This window comes from Pseudophryne corroboree, chromosome 2 (genome assembly GCF_028390025.1).
Source record: "Pseudophryne corroboree isolate aPseCor3 chromosome 2, aPseCor3.hap2, whole genome shotgun sequence".
Classification (NCBI taxonomy): domain Eukaryota; kingdom Metazoa; phylum Chordata; class Amphibia; order Anura; family Myobatrachidae; genus Pseudophryne; species Pseudophryne corroboree.
This window is the reverse complement of record NC_086445.1, coordinates 1,050,213,976-1,050,232,661: the sequence shown is the minus strand read 5'-3', so window position 1 is coordinate 1,050,232,661 and position 18,686 is coordinate 1,050,213,976. Positions and strand designations below refer to the sequence as shown.

The window sequence follows — 18,686 nt, the reverse complement described above, 5'->3', positions numbered from 1 at the left end:
CTGCTGTAAGTCTACAGACAAGTGCAACTCTCCCGTCACCATCTCCTGTACTGCGCTAGGTTACTCAGATCACATGGGTCAGTCTCCATATACACCAGAGGGGCAGGGCTCCTGCTGTAAGTCTACAGACAAGTACAACTCTCCCGTCACCATCTCCTGTACTGCGCTAGGTTACTCAGATCACATAGGTCAGTCTCCATATACACCAGAGGGGCAGGGCTCCGGCTGTAACTTTACAGACAAGTGCAACTCTCCTGTCACCATCTCCTGTACTGCGCTAGGTTACTCAGATCACATAGGTCAGTCTCCATATACACCAGAGGGGCAGGGCTCCTGCTGTAACTACAGACAAGTACAACTCTCCCGTCACCATCTCCTGTACTGCGCTAGGTTACTCAGATCACATAGGTCAGTCTCCATATACACCAGAGGGGCAGGACTCCTGCTGTAAGTCTACAGACAAGTGCAACTCTCCTGTCACCATCTCCTGTACTGCGCTAGGTTACTCAGATCACATAGGTCAGTCTCCATATACACCAGAGGGGCAGGGCTCCTGCTGTAACTACAGACAAGTGCAACTCTCCCGTCACCATCTCCTGTACTGCGCTAGGTTACTCAGATCACATAGGTCAGTCTCCATATACACCAGAGGGGCAGGGCTCCTGCTGTAACTCTACAGACAAGTACAACTCTCCTGTCACCATCTCCTGTACTGCGCTAGGTTACTCAGATCACATAGGTCAGTCTCCATATACACCAGAGGGGCAGGACTCCTGCTGTAAGTCTACAGACAAGTACAACTCTCCCGTCACCATCTCCTGTACTGCGCTAGGTTACTCAGATCACATGGGTCAGTCTCCATATACACCAGAGGGGCAGGGCTCCTGCTGTAAGTCTACAGACAAGTGCAACTCTCCCGTCACCATCTCCTGTACTGCGCTAGGTTACTCAGATCACATAGGTCAGTCTCCATATACACCAGAGGGGCAGGACTCCTGCTGTAAGTCTACAGACAAGTGCAACTCTCCTGTCACCATCTCCTGTACTGCGCTAGGTTACTCAGATCACATAGGTCAGTCTCCATATACACCAGAGGGGCAGGGCTCCTGCTGTAACTACAGACAAGTGCAACTCTCCTGTCACCATCTCCTGTACTGCGCTAGGTTACTCAGATCACATAGGTCAGTCTCCATATACACCAGAGGGGCAGGACTCCTGCTGTAAGTCTACAGACAAGTGCAACTCTCCCGTCACCATCTCCTGTACTGCGCTAGGTTACTCAGATCACATAGGTCAGTCTCCATATACACCAGAGGGGCGGGGCCTGCTGTAAGTCTACAGACAAGTGCAACTCTCCCGTCACCATCTCCTGTACTGCGCTAGGTTACTCAGATCACATGGGTCAGTCTCCATATACACCAGAGGGGCAGGGCTCCTGCTGTAACTACAGACAAGTACAACTCTCCCGTCACCATCTCCTGTACTGCGCTAGGTTACTCAGATCACATAGGTCAGTCTCCATATACACCAGAGGGGCAGGGCTCCTGCTGTAAGTCTACAGACAAGTACAACTCTCCCGTCACCATCTCCTGTACTGCGCTAGGTTACTCAGATCACATAGGTCAGTCTCCATATACACCAGAGGGGCAGGACTCCTGCTGTAAGTCTACAGACAAGTGCAACTCTCCCGTCACCATCTCCTGTACTGCGCTAGGTTACTCAGATCACATGGGTCAGTCTCCATATACACCAGAGGGGCAGGGCTCCTGCTGTAAGTCTACAGACAAGTACAACTCTCCCGTCACCATCTCCTGTACTGCGCTAGGTTACTCAGATCACATAGGTCAGTCTCCATATACACCAGAGGGGCAGGGCTCCGGCTGTAACTTTACAGACAAGTGCAACTCTCCTGTCACCATCTCCTGTACTGCGCTAGGTTACTCAGATCACATAGGTCAGTCTCCATATACACCAGAGGGGCAGGGCTCCTGCTGTAACTACAGACAAGTACAACTCTCCCGTCACCATCTCCTGTACTGCGCTAGGTTACTCAGATCACATAGGTCAGTCTCCATATACACCAGAGGGGCAGGGCTCCTGCTGTAAGTCTACAGACAAGTACAACTCTCCCGTCACCATCTCCTGTACTGCGCTAGGTTACTCAGATCACATAGGTCAGTCTCCATATACACCAGAGGGGCAGGACTCCTGCTGTAAGTCTACAGACAAGTGCAACTCTCCCGTCACCATCTCCTGTACTGCGCTAGGTTACTCAGATCACATGGGTCAGTCTCCATATACACCAGAGGGGCAGGGCTCCTGCTGTAAGTCTACAGACAAGTACAACTCTCCCGTCACCATCTCCTGTACTGCGCTAGGTTACTCAGATCACATAGGTCAGTCTCCATATACACCAGAGGGGCAGGGCTCCGGCTGTAACTTTACAGACAAGTGCAACTCTCCTGTCACCATCTCCTGTACTGCGCTAGGTTACTCAGATCACATAGGTCAGTCTCCATATACACCAGAGGGGCAGGGCTCCTGCTGTAACTACAGACAAGTACAACTCTCCCGTCACCATCTCCTGTACTGCGCTAGGTTACTCAGATCACATAGGTCAGTCTCCATATACACCAGAGGGGCAGGACTCCTGCTGTAAGTCTACAGACAAGTGCAACTCTCCTGTCACCATCTCCTGTACTGCGCTAGGTTACTCAGATCACATAGGTCAGTCTCCATATACACCAGAGGGGCAGGGCTCCTGCTGTAACTACAGACAAGTGCAACTCTCCCGTCACCATCTCCTGTACTGCGCTAGGTTACTCAGATCACATAGGTCAGTCTCCATATACACCAGAGGGGCAGGGCTCCTGCTGTAACTCTACAGACAAGTACAACTCTCCTGTCACCATCTCCTGTACTGCGCTAGGTTACTCAGATCACATAGGTCAGTCTCCATATACACCAGAGGGGCAGGACTCCTGCTGTAAGTCTACAGACAAGTACAACTCTCCCGTCACCATCTCCTGTACTGCGCTAGGTTACTCAGATCACATGGGTCAGTCTCCATATACACCAGAGGGGCAGGGCTCCTGCTGTAAGTCTACAGACAAGTGCAACTCTCCCGTCACCATCTCCTGTACTGCGCTAGGTTACTCAGATCACATAGGTCAGTCTCCATATACACCAGAGGGGCAGGACTCCTGCTGTAAGTCTACAGACAAGTGCAACTCTCCTGTCACCATCTCCTGTACTGCGCTAGGTTACTCAGATCACATAGGTCAGTCTCCATATACACCAGAGGGGCAGGGCTCCTGCTGTAACTACAGACAAGTGCAACTCTCCTGTCACCATCTCCTGTACTGCGCTAGGTTACTCAGATCACATAGGTCAGTCTCCATATACACCAGAGGGGCAGGACTCCTGCTGTAAGTCTACAGACAAGTGCAACTCTCCCGTCACCATCTCCTGTACTGCGCTAGGTTACTCAGATCACATAGGTCAGTCTCCATATACACCAGAGGGGCGGGGCCTGCTGTAACTACAGACAAGTACAACTCTCCTGTCACCATCTCCTGTACTGCGCTAGGTTACTCAGATCACATAGGTCAGTCTCCATATACACCAGAGGGGCGGGGCCTGCTGTAAGTCTACAGACAAGTGCAACTCTCCCGTCACCATCTCCTGTACTGCGCTAGGTTACTCAGATCACATGGGTCAGTCTCCATATACACCAGAGGGGCAGGGCTCCTGCTGTAACTACAGACAAGTACAACTCTCCCGTCACCATCTCCTGTACTGCGCTAGGTTACTCAGATCACATAGGTCAGTCTCCATATACACCAGAGGGGCAGGGCTCCTGCTGTAAGTCTACAGACAAGTACAACTCTCCCGTCACCATCTCCTGTACTGCGCTAGGTTACTCAGATCACATAGGTCAGTCTCCATATACACCAGAGGGGCAGGACTCCTGCTGTAAGTCTACAGACAAGTGCAACTCTCCCGTCACCATCTCCTGTACTGCGCTAGGTTACTCAGATCACATGGGTCAGTCTCCATATACACCAGAGGGGCAGGGCTCCTGCTGTAAGTCTACAGACAAATACAACTCTCCCGTCACCATCTCCTGTACTGCGCTAGGTTACTCAGATCACATAGGTCAGTCTCCATATACACCAGAGGGGCAGGGCTCCGGCTGTAACTTTACAGACAAGTGCAACTCTCCTGTCACCATCTCCTGTACTGCGCTAGGTTACTCAGATCACATAGGTCAGTCTCCATATACACCAGAGGGGCAGGGCTCCTGCTGTAACTACAGACAAGTACAACTCTCCCGTCACCATCTCCTGTACTGCGCTAGGTTACTCAGATCACATAGGTCAGTCTCCATATACACCAGAGGGGCAGGGCTCCTGCTGTAAGTCTACAGACAAGTACAACTCTCCCGTCACCATCTCCTGTACTGCGCTAGGTTACTCAGATCACATAGGTCAGTCTCCATATACACCAGAGGGGCAGGACTCCTGCTGTAAGTCTACAGACAAGTGCAACTCTCCCGTCACCATCTCCTGTACTGCGCTAGGTTACTCAGATCACATGGGTCAGTCTCCATATACACCAGAGGGGCAGGGCTCCTGCTGTAAGTCTACAGACAAGTACAACTCTCCCGTCACCATCTCCTGTACTGCGCTAGGTTACTCAGATCACATAGGTCAGTCTCCATATACACCAGAGGGGCAGGGCTCCGGCTGTAACTTTACAGACAAGTGCAACTCTCCTGTCACCATCTCCTGTACTGCGCTAGGTTACTCAGATCACATAGGTCAGTCTCCATATACACCAGAGGGGCAGGGCTCCTGCTGTAACTACAGACAAGTACAACTCTCCCGTCACCATCTCCTGTACTGCGCTAGGTTACTCAGATCACATAGGTCAGTCTCCATATACACCAGAGGGGCAGGGCTCCTGCTGTAAGTCTACAGACAAGTACAACTCTCCCGTCACCATCTCCTGTACTGCGCTAGGTTACTCAGATCACATAGGTCAGTCTCCATATACACCAGAGGGGCAGGACTCCTGCTGTAAGTCTACAGACAAGTGCAACTCTCCCGTCACCATCTCCTGTACTGCGCTAGGTTACTCAGATCACATGGGTCAGTCTCCATATACACCAGAGGGGCAGGGCTCCTGCTGTAAGTCTACAGACAAGTACAACTCTCCCGTCACCATCTCCTGTACTGCGCTAGGTTACTCAGATCACATAGGTCAGTCTCCATATACACCAGAGGGGCAGGACTCCTGCTGTAAGTCTACAGACAAGTACAACTCTCCCGTCACCATCTCCTGTACTGCGCTAGGTTACTCAGATCACATAGGTCAGTCTCCATTCCAGTCATCAGCCGGCCTCGATACACTGAGATTAGCAGCACGTGTCATTATTTGCAGTGCCCCGGTGTACAGTAACCGCCTCTACAGGACCATTTTGCAGGATGACGGTCGGACATGTTTATATTCAAGCATCAGACTGTGATTCCCTGAAGTGGTGAGAATGGTTGGGTGCCCGTACAGATCAGCGTAACCTCTGAGGTGAGGTCTTCACCTGTGACCCACATAGACCATATTACCGTATGCTACAGAACACATCTGTATATGGGCGGGAGATCATTATGTGCCCTATCACACCCATGACTGTACCTGTACATGCCGGGGCTACTCCATATGAAAGACAGGCGCCCCCTCTATCACATGATTACACCCCATTAGCAGCTTAGGGGTATATTCAATTACAGTTGGATCAATTCCGACATGCATTTGTCAGAATGGATCCGACAAGGGCTATTCAATGAATGGCCAAATCTGACTGTTGGATTTGGCTGGTCCTGGTGTCCCCTCCACGCTGCTGCTGGCAGCTGCTGTCCCGTCCTCCTCCCAGCTCGTCCTCCTCATCGCTGCCGGGAGAAAGGAGCCTGGCCGGGGGGACGGCCATCGGAGGTAGTGCCCTGCAGCCCGCCGCCCCACTTCCCCGTCTCATGTCCTCAATCCGACTTTTTTTAAAGTCGGATTGAGATTGTCGAAAGGTGGGCCAAAACCTGTCGGATTTGGCCCCGTTTCCGACAGAAACACGCGGATCGGCGTCTATTCCGCCGATCCACATGCTTTCTGACAATTTGAATTTCCTGACGTGTCTGAGAGCTGCGGGGGGAATTAAATAGGTCAGATCCCCTTCCAACCTGAAAAAGTCAAAACCTGCTGTATTTCCGATAAGATGGCAGGTTTCGACTCTAATTTAATATACCCCTCTGTCTGGTGATCGCCTGTTTTAGTTGCAGAGTAAGATTGAAATCTTTTGAGGCACAGTCAGTGGCATATCTATAATGGGTGCAAAGTGGGGCTTATAGTGTAGGGGGTGTAAACTTCCATGTGTCTCTGGGCACACCCACATAGCACCGGTCATGCCCATATAGCACTGGTCACACCCAAATGTATCAGGTAAGTACTGTGGATGTGTTGTGCAGGTGCAGGTGGACGTACCTGGAATCTTCACCCGGAATTCTCCTCTGGGACCGGAACTCACTGCTGGAACCCTGGGCAGAGGGATGAAGAACCCCAGCCCCAGAGGACCCAATACAATAGTCACAACACATTAGGACGGTGACATATATTTTATTATTCAGGAACCACTGGTCACCGCTATGGGATTAAATGGTTAAAGGCAAATACAATTCCACAAATGGGAGAAGAGTGCAAATAAGAATATACAATAATTTGACAAAACCAGACTGTAACGTCACAATGTATCAGTATAATATCTCCTTATACTGTGAATGTGCTAATCCCCTGTAATACCCTAACCTGGGCACAGGGTGGTGCATTACCTCAGCTGTCACCCAGATATACTTTTAACTCAAAGCATGTACTCAGTTCGGAGCTACTCTTAGTAGCAAAGAAGTCCCTTTAAATCTCTTGAAGAGTGAACACTACAAATTGCAGTCTCAAAATATAGCAGATAAAGCTAGTAATTGGAAATCAATAGCAAAATAGAAATATATAACACAGTCTGCACAGTTCGTACATGCAGAGTCGCAATAGCAATTATACAGTATAGGGCAGCAGTTCAGTCACTTCCCCTGAGAAAATGAGCATGCAACTACCTGGCACACATCACAGTTTAGTTCAGAGTATTTGCCCAGTGCAGACATACAAGAGTAAGCCTCAGGGTAGTACATGCATAGGCTTATGACAGAGAGCAGAGGATGAAGCAGACTAGCGTGGTATTGGAGGGCACAATATCATTCCTGTGTTACGCTGTCTTTCACCACCTGACAGGGTAATTGTTGTAAACCTGAATAAAACTTCCCCTGTTCGTTATCACTGAGGCAGTTTAGAGTTCCTTTTGCTACCTGGCGCCTGCCTTTCCTGAGGTAAATTATATCCAAAAAAGGTTGTGTTGGGCATTAAGTGAGCTCCCCTGTTGAAATGTACAATATTTGATACTGTCCAGTACTCTTAATAGCTGTCTGCCAAGTAAAAGGAAGAGCGTCTCTCTCTCTCTCTCTCTCTCTCTCTCTCATCTGACCCCTATTCAGCTGGGTATGCGGAGCTGGGTGACTCTGGGTTTCTAACTGAGGGCATTAGCTGGAGTGTCTGTGTGTCAGAGGTAGGTACCTGCAATCAGCGGCCTCACCCACTCCCCTCTATCACCGGAGACCTTTCCCGGCAGCTTCTCTCTGTACTGGGCAGGCTGGTGTCACTGCAGCGGCTGACGGCTCTCACAGAGGTCTCCTCAGCGGCAGCTCCACTTTCCACAGCATGTCTAATCACAGCGGTCTCCTCAGCGGCAGCTCCACTTTCCACAGCATGTCTAATCACAGCGGTCTCCTCAGCGGCAGCTCCACTTTCCACAGCATGTCTAATCACAGCGGTCTCCTCAGCGGCAGCTCCACTTTCCACAGCATGTCTCCTCACAGCGGTCTCCTCAGCGGCGGCTCCGCTCTCCACACCATGTCTCCTCACAGCGGTCTCCACAGTGGCGGCTCCGCTCTCTTTAGTGTGTCTCTTCACAGTGGTCTCCTCAGCGGCGGCTCCGCTCTCCACAGCATGTCTCCTCACATCGGTCTCCTCAGCGGCGGCTCCGCTCTCCACACCGTGTCTCCTCACAGCGGTCTCCACAGTGGCGGCTCCGCTCTCTTTAGTGTGTCTCTTCACAGCGGTCTCCTCAGCGGCGGCTCCGCTCTCCACAGCATGTCTCCTCACAGCGGTCTCCTCAGTGGCGTCTCCGCTCTCCACAGCATGTCTCCTCACAGCGGTCTCCACAGTGGCTGCTCCGCTCTCCACAGCATGTCTCCTCACAGCGGTTTCCTCAGCAGCGGCTCCACTCTCCACAGTGTGTCTCCTCACAGCGGTTTCCTCAGCAGCGGCTCCACTCTCCACAGTGTGTCTCCTCACAGCGGTCTCCTCAGCGGCAGCTCCGCTGTCCACAGCGTGTCTCCTCAGCATCACCTCAGCGCAGCATCACTCTCTGGGTTGTTACCTCAGAGCACACACACTGTATGGTAATTCCGCCTTCTGCTCTTCCCTCTCTGCACCACCCAATCAGCAGCTTCGATTCCTCCTGCTCTGCAGGCCTGCGACTGGGTCCTAGCGCTTCACAAGTTGCTGTCCTTTGGTTGCTGGTGTTGCCTAGCAACCTAAGCAAGGGGAAGCTGTTAACCCTTTCAGCTACACTGTGCCGGCTAGTGAGAAGTGAGGGTTCCTTTTAGGGAAAATTTAGGTGTCTCACCCAGGTTGTCTCCAGTATATGGGTGATGGTACCTATATAGCCACATATATCCCCATAAATCCAAGTTAATAGGATATCCATGTCAGAGTGTCACACACACACAACTGACACACACACACTAACCACGCCGCTGTGCGATGCTTTTGTATTTGTGCGGGGGGGGGGGGGGGGGGATGCGGCACTGACATGCGGGGCGGATTAGCCCTGTGCTGGGCGTCCTCCCGCATGTCAATGAAGATGATCGTAGCTGTGCTAAATTTAGCACAGCTACGATCAACTCGGAATGACCCCCCAGGTCTGTATCTCACTTCCAGGGTATTATCAGGTTCATATGATAGGTTTGCGCTGGCTTACACCTTCCTTCCTGTCAGACTTTATAATTAAACAGGCCCAACTGCTTCTATCACGTCATACAATCCTTGCCAGTGCACACACAGCTTGCTTTCCTGAGTAGGTACCAGAACTAGAACTTTGTCTCCCAGCTTAAATGACCAACTAACCGCTGTTTTGTTGTAATATTTTTTGTTAATATTGAGCAAGGTGCATGTTATTTTGTTGAAGGAGTGGCTCTATTTGGCGAATGAGTTGGTACAGCTGGGACACAAACTGCACAACGTTGGGATCTGAGGCCGACTGCTTCTCCTATCCCTCTTTCAACAGGTCAAGGATGCCCCAAGGCTGCCGCCCATACAATTATTTAAAGGGACTAAAATTTGTAGACTTTTGGGGCACTTTAATTATGGCAAACATTAAGTATTTGAGCAAAAGATCCCAGTGTCACTTATCCTGGGATACTGCGAGTTGTACCATCTGGTTTACGGTGTAGTTAAATCTCTGGATAATAGAATGAAGTTGTTAGCTTTCTTACCCCCAACAATTTACACATATCCTTGCTGAGTTTTGTTACCTGGAGTACCCTGATCCATGAGCATTTTCTTCAGTATACCCAACTGGGAAGAGACCAATAGTAACTCCTGGACTATGGTATTATACTCCTCAATGGGGTGTCCTCTGCGTACCTTCTAGCATAGTCTAGTATCACAAAAATATACTGGTGTTCTCAGGAATTCCAGTGTTTTCTCTCCCCCCAAGATGGCTGCCCACAACTGGGCATGGGCCATTTGATGTACTATCCCTACATGAGCTTGGGCACTAGAAATGGATACACTTTACTTACGTGTAGGTAGGCTACCCGATACAACAGATTTCTTCTCAAGGCAAAGTAAGGGGTACCCTCTGGGGGTAAGGGAAGCTTTATTTGCCCATTTATCTCTGATACATTGTAAAAAGCATTAAACAAATTGTGGTCATTTATTTGGTCACTTTCAAAGTCCGACATCGATACCCCCAGACAGTCCAGCTCCTAGTTCACCTCATTGCTTTCTCCATCCAGAATTTCAGAAGTGGAAGCCTGTTGTTCCTGTCTTAGCTACACTTGTCCAGGAAAGGCTTGTAGTGGAAAGAAGTTTGCTTCTCTGGTTGTCCTGGTGACTGTCGGCTTTGTCTCCTCCTGAAAGGAAATAATCTCCCATAGCATTGGAAAGTCCTGACCAAAGATTAAGGGATATGGGAACCGGGGAGCCAATGCAGCTACCACTCATACCTCCTTTCTCTGCCAAGTCAGCGGAAACTGCACACATGGGTTCTCCTCCACGGCTCCATGCACACACATGACCTTTACAGATGGAAGGTACGGGGTGGCCCTGAGGGTACCAAGTTTGCTGAAATCAGGGATAACTCGATCTTGATATCCACCAGTCCCCACACTTCTCGTAAACCAATCTGGACTGCTACTCGAACTACGGTGGCCTCTCCCTGTGAGTTTAGGCCCATGTATAAACTGCAGATGGGCTGACTCATTTCCCGATTCCACATTCCATAGGCTTGGCATGGTTAGGACAGTCCAGATGGAAATACCCCAACTCCCCGCATTCATAATACAGAATGATTGCCTTCTTGGCCAGGACCTCTGCTAGGTCCTTTAATGCGCGGGCAGGGTACAGGATTAGACCCCTGGTCTGAAGGTTTTAACATTTTCCGTAAGGTCAAATATCTTTTGATGGTTTGGGTTAAGTTTTCATAGTTTTGAAGATCTGCCTGCAGAGTCAACCCTCCTTAAGGGCCCCATACACTGGAACGATAATGCCCGATTTCATCCGATTTCGGGCATTTGGCCCGATATATCGGATGAAATTGGGCATTTTGGAGGAGTTTCCGATCCCATCCGATGCGCGTTCCCGTGAGCATCGGATCGGATCCTCCAGATTGACCATGCTGCACTAGCGATCATGTCCGACCCCGCAGGCATGGCTGGGATTGCACAAGATACATTGTATGCAAAAGGACACCATATGATGTATCTTGGCCGATCCTGCCGCCCGGGAGGCTGCCAGGGTGATCGCCTGCGACATGGCGGTCGGATATGTCGCATAAGTGTATGGGGCCCTTTACACAGTAATCAACAGCTATTATCTCTGTGATTTGTAAAGCTGTAATTGTTTCTGGCTTTCAAATGGCAGTATGATTATGTCTACTGCTCCGGCAGGTCCATTTGAACATTTTGGGGTTCCCTTGTTAAATATGGTGGCAATCTCTCAGCCCATTCCCTGCCGGCCATTTCTCTGACAGTAAGTAAATAAGACTCCACATCGTCAGCTGGCGTCATCTTTTGGAAAGGGGAAGATCCTGAGACATTCTCTGTTTCAGCTCTGTCACCTCTACCTTGAGGAGCTGATTATATTCCATGTGAGCCACATCTGTTGTGCCTGCTTCCGCATCTGTTGTGCCTGCTTCCGCATCTGTTGTGTCTGCTTCCGCATCTGTTGTGTCTGCTTCCGCATCTGTTGTGCCTGCTTCCGCATCTGTTGTGTCTGCTTCCGCATCTGTTGTGTCTGCTTCCGCATCTGTTGTGCCTGCTTCCGCATCTGTTGTGCCTGCTTCCGCATCTGTTGTGCCTGCTTCCGCATCTGTTGTGTCTGCTTCCGCATCTGTTGTGCTGCTTCCGCATCTGTTGTGTCTGCTTCCGCATCTGTTGTGTCTGCTTCCGCATCTGTTGTGTCTGCTTCCGCATCTGTTGTGCCTGCTTCCGCATCTGTTGTGCCTGCTTCCGCATCTGTTGTGTCTGCTTCCGCATCTGTTGTGCCTGCTTCCGCATCTGTTGTGCCTGCTTCCGCATCTGTTGTGCCTGCTTCCGCATCTGTTGTGTCTGCTTCCGCATCTGTTGTACCTGCTTCCGCATCTGTTGTGTCTGCTTCCGCATCTGTTGTGTCTGCTTCCGCATCTGTTGTGTCTGCTTCCGCATCTGTTGTACCTGCTTCCGCATCTGTTGTGCCTGCTTCCGCATCTGTTGTGCCTGCTTCTGCATCTGTTGTGCCTGCTTCTGCATCTGTTGTGTCTGCTTCCGCATCTGTTGTGTCTGCTTCCGCATCTGTTGTGCCTGCTTCCGCATCTGTTGTGCCTGCTTCCGCATCTGTTGTGCCTGCTTCCGCATCTGTTGTGCCTGCTTCTGCATCTGTTGTGCCTGCTTCCGCATCTGTTGTGCCTGCTTCCGCATCTGTTGTGTCTGCTTCCGCATCTGTTGTGCCTGCTTCCGCATCTGTTGTGTCTGCTTCCGCATCTGTTGTGCCTGCTTCCGCATCTGTTGTGCCTGCTTCCGCATCTGTTGTGTCTGCTTCCGCATCTGTTGTGCCTGCTTCCGCAACTTTTGTGCCTGCTTCCGCATCTGTTGTCTGTTGTGCCTGCTTCCGCATCTGTTGTTTCTGCTTCCGCATCTGTTGTGCCTGCTTCCGCATCTGTTGTGTCTGCTTCCGCATCCGTTGTGCCTGCTTCCGCATCTGTTGTGCCTGCTTCCGCATCTGTTGTCTGTTGTGCCTGCTTCCGCATCTGTTGTGTCTGCTTCCGCATCTGTTGTGCCTGCTTCCGCATCTGTTGTGTCTGCTTCCGCATCTGTTGTGCCTGCTTCCGCATCTGTTGTGCCTGCTTCCGCATCTGTTGTCTGTTGTGCCTGCTTCCGCATCTGTTGTGTCTGCTTCCGCATCTGTTGTGCCTGCTTCCGCATCTGTTGTGTCTGCTTCCGCATCTGTTGTGCCTGCTTCCGCATCTGTTGTGTCTGCTTCCGCATCTGTTGTGCCTACTTCCGCATCTGTTGTGTCTGCTTCCGCATCTGTTGTGCCTGCTTCTGCATCTGTTGTGCCTGCTTCCGCATCTGTTGTGTCTGCTTCCGCATCTGTTGTGTCTGCTTCCGCATCTGTTGTGTCTGCTTCCGCATCTGTTGTGTCTGCTTCCGCATCTGTTGTCTGTTGTGCCTGCTTCTGCATCTGTTGTGCCTGCTTCCGCATCTGTTGTGTCTGCTTCGGCATCTGTTGTGTCTGCTCCGCATCTGTTGTGTCTGCTTCCGCATCTGTTGTGTCTGCTGACCCGCGGCTAAATTGGTTAGAGTTTGCAAAATTTCCTCCATGTCTGCCTGAGGACTGCTGGGGAATTAAATTTGGCGTCCTTAATCATAAAACACACACCTGAAATTCACCACCTACAGTATTACCGGCAGAAGACACCTTTATACAGAAACCCTTCTCCTCTAACGCTGTGACAGTTCCCATGCACATCACATGCTGCTCCACTGGCTTTAGTACTCAGCACAGAATTTGCAGGGAAACAACCACCATTTTTAGAGGGGTCGGCAAACCCTTACTCACCACCCAGAAGTACGTGGTGTCCTGGTCACCAGGTCAATGCCACGCTATCAGCAGCTAGCAGCTGGCACCACGTTGGCCGCCACTTGAGGGACTCTAGGGATAAAGGCACCAACACCGACAATTCAAAAGGTGAGTGTGACATTTATTTTCAACAGTCACAGACAATTCACAACCTGTGAGTCTGTTACAGCCACTCCATATGCTCAGGACCCGTCGTTCAGCCTGTCCTGTGCAGACCTCCTAACAATAGCTCAATTCTTACAGCTCTATCACCCGGCTGCCTGCTGGCATCCGGAGCACTGGTAACAATGTCTAGCCCGGCTAAATAGTCACTTCCTGGAGTGGATGAGGTGGAGCCCACGCCCTGCTCCCAGAAACACCCGGATTCCGGACTGCACCCAGGTTGTAAGCCTGAAACAATTGGTTCTCCCAGGATCCAGGACTCTTTTAAACTCTTTAAGCTGTGACACCTGTATCTCTCTGCCACACATTGTATACGTTCACTGTGTACCTGTTGCATTACCCCTGCGTCATCCCGTAAACCTGTTATTCTTGGTTAATAAGCCAAAGACCTTGTCATCTATCATGTGGAATGCAGTGACGTGCGGTGGGGTGAGGCAGAGCCTTTCCTGTGTGGACTGACCTCTATCATACACCGCTGACACCTATAATCAAAGCGCACAGGCAAATCTATAATTGGTGCAGTGTGTGTGGGTACAAGTGGGCAACTGGGTCCAAGTGGTCCCACACTGCACATCCTGCACCCATATTTAAATACCTCTCCTGAGTCCCACTTTGGGGCTGCTGCTGCTGCATTTTCCTGGTGATTTGCGCATGCGTAGTAGAGATTAGTCTCCGGGTACATGAAGGGTGCCATGTTTTCAATGGAGCCATGCGCAACAGGACCGCAGACCTGCAGCGGCCGGGGTAACCCACTGAACACAAGCAGAACCCCTGACAAGTTGGTTCCATGGGGGGAAGGGAGGGTGGTGCGCCTGGAACTTTTTGGGCGGGGGAGCGTGTAATTTATAGATAAGCCACTGAGTTACACACCTTTAAATGAATGTAGCCAGGTTAAATAACTCCCCAATGAGCCCAGATTGTGCAGTCATGCTCCATAAGAGTCTGGTGGTGAGATCACTGGACCAGAGGTTCTCAAACATGGTCCTCAAGGCTTCACAACGGAACAGGTGTTAGGTATACCCCTGGCTCAGCACAGATGGTTAAATCAAATTGACTGAGGTGCTTATTAAGTCACCTGTGGCCAAGCATGGATATACTTAAAACCTGGACCGTTGGGGTGTCTTGAGGACCGCCTTTGAGATCCTCTGCACTACACCGATCTTCTATTTCTATTATCGTCTAAAAAGGAAATGTTCCATCTATAGAATTCATGAATATAAGGCAATAAGTGTGTTGTAAAACCAATAGCTTTCCCTGAGACCTTTCTTATTGACCCCTCAGTGATGGGGCTCTGTGGACGAAAAGAAGTTCCCTGGATTGCAGCCATCCCCAGGCAGCAGATACATGAAGAGCAAAGGACTTTCTTTTATTTATGTCTTTTTTATTCTTTTAAGAAACTATTTTGCATTTGTATTTCTCTTTCATGTTCTTATTAGAGCTTTCGCACCAACCTGTCACTCATGTCCAGAATTAGCTACTAGACCTAACAGGTTTCCCGCATCAGCCATAGTTTATGTGCTTTCATTGGGTGTCTCCTTAGTTCCGCTCTCTGTGCCAATCGTTAACGCTTCATGCGCAATGGATGGAAGTGCCAGTCTTTCCTGCCTAGTAGAGAATGGGATGAATGCCTCCTATAGATGGACTGTGGGTGGAAATTCATCCCATGGAAATAAAACCGACATCACTGTAAGTGCGAGACATTTCATCCCTGGCGCAATCAATGTCTCCTGCTCTGTAACAAACTCCGTCAGCGAGGAAACCAGTAATCAGACCCAAATCTTCTGTCCAGGTGAGTGTAGAGTCAGTGGTGCTCCCTGATATATGGTACACGCTCCCTATTCTCTACTCACCATCTACTATCACCTCATACTCCACTCCCTATTCTCTCCTACTATCTCCTCATACTCCACTCCCTATTCTCTTTTACTATCTCCTCATACTCCACTCCCTATTCTCTACTCACCATCTACTATCACCTCATACTCCACTCCCTATTCTCTTTTACTATCTCCTCATACTCCACTCCCTATTCTCTACTCACCATCTACTATCACCTTATATTCCGCTCCCTATTCTCTCCTCTCCCTCTACTATCACCTCAGGGTGGTCTTCTGTTTGCCGGCGGTCGGGCTCCCGGCGCTCAGTATACCGGCGCCGGGAGCCCGACAGCCGGCATACCGACAATTATTTTCACTCGTGGGGGTCCACGACCCCCATAGAGGGAGAATAAAATGGTGTGGCGCACGTAGCGCGCCACCGTGCCCGTAGCGTGGCGAGCGCAGCGAGCCCGCAAGGGGCTCATTTGCGCTCGCCAAGCTGTCGGTAAGCCGGCGGTCGGGCTCCCGGCGCCGGGATGCTGGTCGCCGGGAGCCCGACCGCCGGCCAGCCGTAGTGAACCCATCACCTCATACTCCACTCCCTATTCTCTCCATCTATCTCCTCATACTCCACTCCCTATTCTATCCATCTATCTCCTCATACTCCACTCCCTATTCTCTCCTCACCCTCTACTACCACCTTATACTCAACTCCCTATTCTCTACTCACCCTCTATCACCTCATACTCCACTCCCTATTCTCTACTCACCCTATATCACCTCATACTCCGCTCCCTATTCTCTCCTCACCCTCTACTATCATCTCATACTCCACTCCTCCCTATTATCTACTCACCCTATATCACCTCATACTCCACTCCCTATTCTCTACTCACCCTCTACTATTACCTCATACTCCACTCCCTATTCTCTACTCACCCTCTACTGTCACCTTATACTCCGCTCCCTAATCTCTCCTCTCCCTCTACTATCACCTCATACTCCGCTCCCTATTCTCTCCTCACCCTCTACTATCATCTCATACTCCCCTCCCTATTCTCTCCTCTCCCTCTACTATCACCTTATACTCAACTCCCTATTCTCTCCTCACCCTCTACTATCACCTCATACTCCGCTCCCTATTCTCTCCCTCTACTATGACCTCATACTCCCCTCCCTATTCTCTCCATCTATCTCCTCATACTCCACTCCCTATTCTCTCCTCACCCTCTACTATCACCTCATACTCCACTCCCTATTCTCTCCTCACCCTCTACTATCACCTTATACTCCACTCCCTATTCTCTCCTCTCCCTCTACTATCACCTTATACTCCACTCCCTATTCTCTCCTCACCCTCTACTATCACCTCATACTCCACTCCCTATTCTCTCCTCACCCTCTACTATTACCTCATACTCCACTCCCTATTCTCTCCTCACCCTCTACTATCACCTTATACTCCACTCCCTATTCTCTCCTCACCCTCTACTATCACCTCATACTCCACTCCCTATTCTCTCCTCACCCTCTACTATCACTTCATACTCCCCTCCCTATTCTCTCCTCACCCTCTACTATTACCTCATACTCCACTCCCTATTCTCTCCTCACCCTCTACTATCACCTCATACTCCACTCCCTATTCTCTCCTCACCCTCTCCTATCACCTTATACTCCGCTCCCTATTCTCTCCTCACCCTCTACTATCACCTCATACTCCTCACCCTATTCTCTCCTCACCCTCTACTATCACCTTATACTCCCCTCCCTATTCTCTCCTCACCCTCTACTATCACCTCATATTCCACTCCCTATTCTCTCCTCACCCTCTACTATCACCTCATACTCTGCTCCCTATTCTCTCCTCACCCTCTACTATCACCTCATACTCTGCTCCCTATTCTCTCCTCACCCTCTACTATCACCTCATACTCCACTCCCTATTCTTTCCTCTCCCTCTACTATCACCTCATACTCCGCTCCCTATTCTCTCCTCACCCTCTACTGTCACCTCATACTCCACTCCCTATTCTCTTCTCACCCTCTACTATCACCTCATCCTCCGCTCCCTATTCTCTCCTCACCCTCTCCTATCACCTTATACTCCACTCCCTATTCTCTTCTCACCCTCTACTATCACCTCATACTCTGCTCCCTGTTCTCTCCTCACCCTCTCCTATCACCTTATACTCAACTCCCTATTCTCTCCTCACCCTCTACTATCACCTCATACTCCTCACCCTATTCTCTCCTCACCCTCTACTATCACCTCATACTCCTCACCCTATTCTCTCCTCACCCTCTACTATCACCTCATACTCCTCACCCTATTCTCTCCTCACCCTCTACTATCACCTTATACTCCCCTCCCTATTCTCTCCTCACCCTCTACTATCACCTCATACTCCTCACCCTATTCTCTCCTCACCCTCTACTATCACTTCATACTCCTCACCCTATTCTCTCCTCACCCTCTACTATCTCCTCATACTACACTCCCTATTCTCTTTTACTATCTCCTCATACTCCACTCCCTATTCTCTACTCACCATCTACTATCACCTCATACTCCACTCCCTATTCTCTTTTACTATCTCCTCATACTCCACTCCCTATTCTCTACTCACCATCTACTATCACCTTATATTCCGCTCCCTATTCTCTCCTCTCCCTCTACTATCACCTCAGGGTGGTCTTCTGTTTGCCGGCGGTCGGGCTCCCGGCGCTCAGTATACCGGCGCCGGGAGCCCGACAGCCGGCATACCGACAATTATTTTCCCTCGTGGGGGTCCACGACCCCCATAGAGGGAGAATAAAATGGTGTGGCGCGCATAGCGCGCCACCGTGCCCGTAGCGTGGCGAGCGCAGCGAGCCCGCAAGGGGCTCATTTGCGCTCGCCAAGCTGTCGGTAAGCCGGCGGTCGGGCTCCCGGCGCCGGGATGCTGGTCGCCGGGAGCCCGACCGCCGGCCAGCCGTAGTGAACCCATCACCTCATACTCCACTCCCTATTCTCTCCATCTATCTCCTCATACTCCACTCCCTATTCTATTTATCTATCTCCTCATACTCCACTCCCTATTCTCTCCTCACCCTCTACTACCACCTTATACTCAACTCCCTATTCTCTACTCACCCTCTATCACCTCATACTCCACTCCCTATTCTCTACTCACCCTATATCACCTCATACTCCGCTCCCTATTCTCTCCT

General features: G+C 50.5%; 2 protein-coding genes across 3 annotated transcripts in view; one reads left to right on the top strand and one right to left on the bottom strand.

Annotated features, from left to right (window-relative positions):
* LOC134988659 (pregnancy-specific beta-1-glycoprotein 3-like) overlaps positions 1-18,686 on the top strand; it is a 270,727-nt gene that overhangs the window by 171,990 nt on the left and 80,051 nt on the right. For both annotated transcript variants that reach the window (XM_063950568.1, XM_063950567.1), the window contains one exon: positions 15,197-15,445. In XM_063950568.1, coding sequence (XP_063806638.1) covers positions 15,197-15,445 — 249 coding nt within the window. The remainder of the gene's footprint in view (positions 1-15,196; positions 15,446-18,686) is intronic.
* On the bottom strand, positions 11,497-12,899 carry LOC135050521 (golgin subfamily A member 6-like protein 7). Its single transcript, XM_063956995.1, is given in 2 exon segments — positions 11,497-11,774; positions 11,777-12,899. Coding segments are annotated over 2 exon segments (1,401 nt in total).